Genomic DNA, 8,836 nt, shown 5'->3' with positions numbered 1-8,836 from the left:
AAGTGAACTACTCGCTACCCTTCGAGAGAACAATAGAACAAACAAGAGGAACAATGTTCCTAGCCCCAAAACAATAGGAACGGCTACACTAGACGAACAGCAGCGCGCATTACAAGCTTACGAGAGCTGCTACACTACTGAAGATATTGCTTAAGACTAGAAATCGAATTTTGTTTATTAACTTTTAATAACTTTCGCCAAAAAGCCTTGATTTTAAAGTGACGTAAGCTTTAAGTACAGGGGAAGACGTCGAATGAGGTGTATGCGATACCAGTTCTCAACATGCCGTGTTTTAGCCAAAAGATAAACACGTTATATGTGCCCCGCTTATAACTGGAAATTATTTAAATAGAATTTAAAAATGGAATAAAAATTGAAACTAGAATGCGAGCAAGTCTTTCGCCTTTATTGATCTCTATTTACGATGAACGAAGTTTCGGCTCAAGCCTTCTAACGATTTGTTCACGTTAAATACTTAGTTTGTTGGGTAAATAAACCGCCGTCGCCTAGTGGTTAGCGCTTAGGGCGAACGTCTTTTACATGTAAAACGTCAACTTTTCTGCGAGTTTTATATCACTAGTTTTATACTATCTTTAACTAATGTGTGTAATTTAAAGTGTAAACGGATTTAATTACAAAATAAAGTTTAAAAAAAGCTGATTATGTTCTAAATGTATTGTTTTACTTGCCTAACAATACGGCACAACAGTTACTTCACAAGCTGCTACAACAAGAAATACTTAGTTACAACTTTAAAAACGGTACACGTGAAACCATATATTTATTTGGAGTTTTTTCGAAACACAGTTTACAATATCTGGAAAAGGGATAGTTTTCAGTTCTTTCCATTTCTCCGTCGACGGAGATTGGAAAAACAATAACGCAGTCACTTCCCCGAAAAGATAAAAGGCTCTATTAAACAACTACCTATTTTGCAAGACCAAGTTTAACGAGAATTTTTTGTACAAGACCTTAAACAGCAACTCCTTCAGCGCTGGACGAGTTCGTTGGATTTAAAAGTCCTTGCAAAACATCAATAAAACCTTGCCAACCGTTAGCTTCCACGTCAGTACACTGTGAATTCGATGAAATCAGCCGCTTGATGATTCGCAGAAGTTGTTTCTGTTTCTTATTGTCAGCAGTACTCAACGCCTCCGCGAAGCACTCCATGTTTTCCATGCTCAAGGCGTCCTCGTAAATCCCACCAAACAGTTCAACCACAAGATACAAGCACCTACACACGCTGTCCCTCACATCCGGGTCCTCGTGACAGAGGAAGTTGATAAGCACACCAGTCATGTCAACCAGCGGTTTACTCTCAACAAGAAGCTTCTCAGCCAATTGTGTTTGAGCCTCGCTTTCAGGTCCCGCCTCAGTTTTTGCCTGCAGAGCTTTGCGTACTTCTCTGGAGACAAACTTCAATGTGTTGTTTAAAGAATCGAGAAGGGGAAGCAACACGGCCATAGATGCGTTATTTCCAGGCGAGTTTTCATCGTTTAATTTTGAGTTAAAGTGATGTCTGCGAACACCAACACGAGGCTGCCAATCAAACCCTGATCGTACAGCGAGGACACGTCAACATCTTTGGTGGACACCAATCGGTCCAGTAACCTGAGCATGCTTAGTACAATTCCATTGTCGACTCGGTAAATGCGGGACTGGAGGATCTGGGACAAAGTGACCAGAAGCTGTTGATTGACAACTGTGTGAAACGACAGCAACAGCTGTAAACCATAGGCCGGCAAAGGATCCTGGCCTTTAAAAAAATGTCGAACCAGCCATTATTGCTCGAGTATGCTCCTGTAAATTTTTATGACAAGCATTCAACGCTGATTCGTCACACGGTGAACGACACAGTCGCTAGACTACGATGTGATTACGCTCCGAGATCCTTCAAAAACACGAGGCTAGGCGGACATCAATAAAGAAGGAAGGTCTCTTTCAATTGCAATGTATTTATCTTTTACAGCATTTCTTGACTGTCGTTCATTTCTGTACAAATCCCTCTAATCTTAGCAGGGGATCTGTCTGTTCAAACTTTCGAAAACTTTGAAAATATAGCAGTATTCCTCCCAAAATACACGGAACGAGAGAATGCTTAATTGTCAAGAAACTACTGGCAAACTACTGGCAAAAAAAACTCGTATGCCCCTCCGTTAATTTTTTAGCGCTTTGTTGTGTCTTCCTGAGAGGTGTTTGGTGCAGACAGGTGGCTGTTTTAGAGTGCATGTGAATATTAAACACACAAAAGGAATTGGTTCGAGCGGTTGCTGAAAGCCGGAAAGAGTGACTGCATTCAGGTTTGAATGCTCACTATTTTAATTAATAATTAAAACTACTCTGACTCAGAGACCTTGTTCTCTTCTTGGAAAATGAGAACAACATAGAACGTAAAGCTGTTTGGTGTAGCTCGTTCTCAACTTTATCACGTCTTCAAAATAAATGCGGACGTATTTTAGAAAAAAAATTGCCGAAGAGCTCGTCAAAAGCAGCACCGGTACGTTTTTCGCTTTGAATGTTTTTAATAGTCTACTCTTTAACCCTTTAAATATCTTCCACTAAGAATTGGACTTCTTCACAGTATTTGTAGACCTTCCATGCACAAAAAAAATTATCAAGTTCCTGACTTAATGCATGCTCGGGCTGCTCCACATATAATATATCGAGGTGTTTTCGGTTCTAAACATTCTAAAAAATCGAGTTTAAAATTTGAAAAACTGGGTTTGCTTCGCTTTTGTTTGTCATATTTACATCCGAGCTGAGTTAAAACGTTTTTAGTGGGTTTCAAAATTTTCTACGTAAGACATAACTGGCATAAGTCGAGTTCGAGGTCTATATACTGTAAAAAAACGGACCAATTTTTTTTAACCCGCCGTTTATGGCCCAACTTTTTTCATTGAGGTCTTCGAGAAGGTTTCGCTAATTAATTTTTAATTTAACTTTCGAGCGACAACAGTTATCTTCATTCAATTTAGAACAAATTTTAATTTAGAATAAATTACAAGCTAGGAAACGAAACAAGTTAGAAAGCTTCCGAAGGGAATCATACAATACAATAGTTTATTAGTTCCTACTTAAAACTAAAAACATTTTTCAGAAACTTGTAAGAGCAAGAAACTGATTAGAAAATGATTAGAAGAACGTACAAAGCATATTATTATCATCTACCGGAAAACCTCTTCCCAAAAATTAAATTAAATTTCACACTTTAGTAAAAACCCGCGAGTAAGAACCTACGATTTAAGAACCTGTTAGGCTAAAATTTGTAAATTAGACTCCATTTTTATAAGAAACTTTTTAGCCTCAAATTTGGAAATAGGTTCTCATTTTAAAAAATTGATTTAAAATGTTTTCTTTTGGGTAATGAGTTTGGACAAAGCATTACTGTGCATGTATATAATGTCATATGCTAAATGATTGGTGCTTCATTTTTACATAAGCACTTATTTGATATGCAAATTTTATACAAGGAATAGGCTGAATACCACTAAACGTTCTATAAGCATCAATGTAAATTGTCTTCAGAAAATAAGAACCTATTGAGAACCTGAATAACCTAAACTTGTGCTAACTACCATTTATATAAAAACCTGATTAGGCTAACCAGCCTAGAAAAAATAAGGTTCTTACTCGTGGGTTTTTACTGTATATCGGACACATTTCATAAGTGTAAGTAAATATACTTTATTAGCATTAAAATATTAATTTATGCACACACTCTGCTGTTCAGCAAGCAGCAACGCTAAATATACAAGCGAATTGTTCATTAAATTTTTATAGCTCTTGTCTAAATATTAACTTGATCAACGCTTGAATGCTTGCAAGATTTTCAAGGCTTGAATCACAGGCAGACCACCCTATGTGTTCGCATATATTTGTTGACATACAATTAAAAATTTTCAAAAATAATACGACTTTTTTAATTTTCACAAACATGTTTCGACGGTACATCCGTCATCGTCAGTGTGGCGGTTATGAAAGTTTACAGTGATTTAAAACGTGATTTAGAATCGATCGATTAGCTTGCGCACCCTTTGTTGTGCAACACCCGAAAAATGCCGATGTAGGGGATCTTGAAATAGTGCTTGGGCAACTCCTGTTGCTCGACACCTGTTGAAGGTCGTGTGTCGTTCCCTACTACTGCTCTCGATCGGGTGTTGCACAACAAAGGGTGCGCAAGCTAATCGATCGATTCTGTAAACCCATCGACATCAAATTTGTTTATTCTACTTTTAAAATTAAGACCTTGTTCAACGTAAAAGATCCTCTCCCTGACAGGCTCCGTACGCGCATCGTGTACAAATTTTCTTGTGCAAGCTGTAATGCTTGTTACGTTGGCGAAACAAGCCGACATTTCTCCACGCGCGTGCACGAGCACTTGTCATCGGACAGAACTTCTCACGTTTATAAGTATTTGCAGGTTTCAGAGTCATGCCGTACCTCTTGTAACTAAGACTGCTTCAAGATCTTAGACTCTGCACCTACCAAGTACCAAGTTAAGCTTAAGGAGTCTATGTACATCAAGTGGGAAAAGCCGGACCTTAATCAACAGGTCAAACACATCAATTTGACGCTTTCCCTATAGTTGCACGCGCACGCGCTTCTTTTTAATTCCGTTAACTTTGAAATTTATCTAGCGTATTGCTTTCCAACGCAATGTAACGTATGATTTGTAACAGGCACGTTTTAAATCACTGTAAACTTTCATAACCGTCACACTGACGATGACGGATGTACCGTCGAAACATGTTTGTGAAAATTAAAAAAGTCGTATTATTTTTGAAAATTTCTACATTTTTGCTGCTGTCTCGAACATACAATTAACATATGAGCCAACGGCGGAAAATGAATCAGTGAAATAACGCTTTAAACGGCGCAGAAAGACGAGTCAAACGCCACACAAGAGTGGACTAACGTTTCATTTAACTTAACTGAGATATTCAGATCAAATGAGCCTATTCAGAACCGTCATAGATTTCTTTATAAGTTTCTATAATTCGTCTTGTGTGTCAACAATATGCGAACACATAGGTTGGTCTGCCTGTGCTGGAATGGTAAAGTTTTTGTTTATGTCTGTTTTATTATTATTATTATTTTGTTCTTCTTCTTCCTGAAAGACTCACCTCCTTCAATACGGAAGATTCTAGTGAGTGTTCACTTAACTAAATAAATAAATACTATACAAATTAAAAGGAAAGCTTAAATGCTATGGATGAAAACTAGACATAAAAAAGTCAAAGTTAGCATCGTTTGCTGTGGGCTTGGTGAGACGGCAGGCTTTGCTTGAAGGCCGTCAACTTTGGTGCATTTACTGTTTCATTGGCCAGGCTGTTCCACTCTCGTATCGTTCTCGGGAAAAACGCTTTATGTTTGTTTCTATTTTATGATTGCTCAAAATGTTAAGTTCATGTTTAAATATGCCTGAAGGGATATCAGCGTGTCGGTGGTTTGCACACATCGAGACAGTGCTTCAGTGAAACAAACTTCCCCATGTTGTAAGTATCACTGTCCATATGTTTCAGACCAACGAATCATGCCGTAATGTAGTGGGGTTTGGCAGAGGTGAGACAAAAGGTTTTAAAGGTCTCCGCACACGTGGGGAAATGTCGCAGTGACACGTCGCAGCGGCATGTAGCAGCGACAAAATCATGCGTTTTTCACACTGAGGGGACGTGGAGCGAGGACATGTAGCAGCAACAAAATCGCAATGTGTTCCTTTGTGCAACAGGTCGCAGAGACAAAATGTTGCAGGAATTCGTGTTGCATGTGCCAAAAATTATCAGCTCACACGACGGGATGTGTCGCTGCGACATGTCCCTCCCTGGGGTATGTCCCTGCTACTGTTACTTGTTTGTTGCTGCTGCATGTCCCCGCTACACGTCACTGTTACATGTCCCCTCAGTGTGAAAAACACATGACTTTGTCGCTGCTACATGTTGCTGCGACATAACCCTGCGTCTTGTCCCCACGTGTGCGGAGACCTTAACAATCATACATTTTTATCACAGCTTCTCTGGGTTCCTCCGCAGTCGTGTCAAGAAAAAAAATTATGTTTGTTTAACTCTCTCTTTATGCAGTTAAAAATCAGAAAAATGCAGTGGATAGTTCCTTGTTTCTTCCTCTTCGGTTTTGTCATCAACTTCGTAACTGCTGATGATCGATGCAGGACAGAAGTGAGCAAACTTGGCATGGCTCTCAAGGGATTCGTCTTTAAAATGATGCCAGCAACAGACCCTTACAAGTGCGAAGTCATTTGCGAACAAGAAATCACCTGTCAGAGTTATAATTATGTCATAGGGGAAGCGCTGTGTGAGCTGAATAATCGCACCAAGGAGGCAACACCCGAGAATTTCCGCTTAGACCCTGCACGGTTTTATATCAGACGTTTGAACGGCAGGGGTATGTATTCAGTGAAATGCAATATTTTACGTCGTTATTTTTTCGAGAGTCGTTATAAGGATTTTTCTCTGAGAGTTATTGTTGCACTTCAGTTTATAAGTCGGCTGTTGTGCATAGCCGCTGGTCAGGGAGATTTCCCTGCACAGCGGGTTACTTTCTCCAGTTGCACTGGCATATTGGCACGTGACGTGTCAAATTTGTAGCCATAGACCCTTTACATAAATGGCGCCCAAATTTGCATAACAATGCTTAGTACATCCTTAGCCTCGCATGGATGGCTCTTTAAGCTGGCGTCATTTATATTTGCTACACCGTGTTGAAGACGAAACAGCTGTCCACGGTTGCAATCCTGTTCTATCGGTCCTCGTCGTGTTGGTGTCTCGCAAAGTCTACTTTTCACGTAGTTTGATCAGCCTTGCAGTCTTGTTAAAGGATTTTTTTACGTGTGTGGCTTAGGATGTATCTGCAAGGGTCCATGGTATAGGTAAATAGACTCAGATAGACTTGTTTTATGCCTACTTGTTTAGAGTGTAGGGTGCAATGATCGTGAGACGTTGTGGCATCATCTTGTCACTCAGAAGTTTCCGAGACTTGCCAAACAAAAGGTTTTGAAGAATAAGTCATATTCATGTACATACTTTTTTTATCGCAGCTCCTCTGGGTTCCATTCCAGAGCTTCCAGCGCAGTCTTGTCATGAAATAAAGGCGAGCGAAGGCAAAGACACCATTAGCAGCAAGTACTGGCTGGATCCAACTCAGAATGAAACGGCAGTTTTGGCTTGAAACGGCAGTTTTTCTCCTGTATTCGTGAACAGATATTAGTGATCTACTGACCAGAGTAATTCAAATCTTCACAACTATCAAAGTGAGAAAAGAGGATCGGCTGTATTCGTTGTAATTGGTATAAATCATGTAATTCGTATGATGATAAAAATAATGATGATGATTATGATGATGATGTTAAATTAAATACTACTACTAATAATAATAATAATAATAATAATAGCAATAATAATAATAATAATAGCAATAATAATAATAATAATAATAATAATAATAATAATAATAATAATAGCAATAATAATAATAATGCCAGATTCATCTTATAATGTGTCTTAATTACAATTGATAAAATACATGTTCAAAGGGGAAGTTTATTCCAAACTGGTATATTGTCCTTCACGCCAACGAAAAGTTAATACAAAGATGCGTTACTCACTAAACGTTCAGCTTCCAAAGAATATTCAAACCTTATGAAATCCTTGCCCGAAGTAGTCCAAAAATCGAGTTCCGGGCGCCGCCATCTCGGAGTAACTTAGCAGCCTGGCGATGTATGCGTGTCGTCAAAGAGCTCAAATTTTACTATCTCTTGGAGCTCAGACTATGCAAAATGATGCTGCACAAACAGGCATTTTAAAACCCAGGACAAAACAAAATTAATAAGGAGTGTCAAGTATTTAACCCTATTCAGACCGGGGGGGGGGAGGGGCTTTTGAGGCCCGCGCTGACTTTGAACTCTTATAACTTTTTTAAGATTAAACCAAACGCTGCCAAACTTTCTGAGTTTTCCTAAAATTTATCTGGTAATAATTTGGTAGGGTTGGATGATGTGTCATGAACTTGACATCACCATGGCAACGGCATTTTGACAGGCATGTTTTCCCAAATTTGTAATTTTGCGTGTTTCTGTCAATAAAAATCAACTTAAATGGATTTATTTTTACATTTTTAATGGTTTAAAGCACATTTTTATTGATTTTGAGTAGTTGGCAGAAATTTTGGGTGGTTTTCTGGCATTTTTGAAAAATTTTCAAATCCAAGATGGCGGATCCAAGGTGGCGGCTGTTTTGACATCATGATGTAATTGTCACGTGATGTGACGTCACCATCCCACGTGACGTATACCAAAATAAAGATTTTCGGACATACAATACATCCTATAAGTTTCATTGTGATTGCTTAAATATTCTGGAAGTTAGATAGGGGGGGCTTCCGAAGCCCCCCCCCCCCCCTTCCGGTCTGAGAAGGTCCAAAAAAGCCCGGTCTGAATAGGGTTAAACAATGTTTAAACTTCCTGCCACACTTCTGGTTGAGCTCTTTGACGTCACACATACATCGCCAGGCTGCAAACTTACTCCTAGATGGCGGCGGTCGGTTCTTGATTTTCGGATTACTCCAGACAAAGATTTCATAGGGTTTGAATACTCTTTGAAAGCTAAAATTTTGATGACTAACATATCTTGAAATTACCTTTTTGTTGGCGTGAAGAAAAAAAGTGCCATGAACTTCTCCTTTGAAAGGTACTAAAGCTGCTTCGCCGGATTTGTGGGGATTCGTTTCCGTTCAGGTCAAGCAGAAATCGACAGAAAAGTTATTATTCATTCTAGCAACACAAATACCGGCGGGATAATCAATCTCAAAAACATTTTCTTCATTC

General features: G+C 39.0%; 1 protein-coding gene across 1 annotated transcript; it reads left to right on the top strand.

Moving 5' to 3' along the window:
* Positions 1-5,889: 5,889 nt before the first annotated feature.
* On the top strand, positions 5,890-7,182 carry LOC144648140 (uncharacterized). The gene is made up of 2 exons (XM_078507772.1): positions 5,890-6,399; positions 7,052-7,182. The coding sequence occupies exons 1-2, from the start codon at positions 5,934-5,936 to the stop codon at positions 7,180-7,182; spliced, it is 597 nt and encodes a 198-aa protein (XP_078363898.1). The 5' UTR covers positions 5,890-5,933.
* The last annotated feature ends 1,654 nt before the right edge of the window (positions 7,183-8,836 follow it).

This window comes from Oculina patagonica, chromosome 4 (genome assembly GCF_052425735.1).
Source record: "Oculina patagonica isolate OP01 chromosome 4, crgOcupat, whole genome shotgun sequence".
Classification (NCBI taxonomy): Eukaryota; Metazoa; Cnidaria; class Anthozoa; order Scleractinia; family Oculinidae; genus Oculina; species Oculina patagonica.
The sequence above is the reverse complement of the archived record's forward strand: the minus strand, read 5'-3'. Positions and strand labels throughout refer to the sequence as shown.

Bases quoted from the DNA above. Each gene is read 5' to 3' on its own strand.
- LOC144648140 (XM_078507772.1), top strand. From the start codon at position 5,934: ATGTTGCTGCGACATAACCCTGCGTCTTGTCCCCACGTGTGCGGAGAC. The intron at 6,400-7,051 runs GTATGTATTCAG...TTTTTATCGCAG, and splicing joins CAGACGTTTGAACGGCAGGG to CTCCTCTGGGTTCCATTCCA.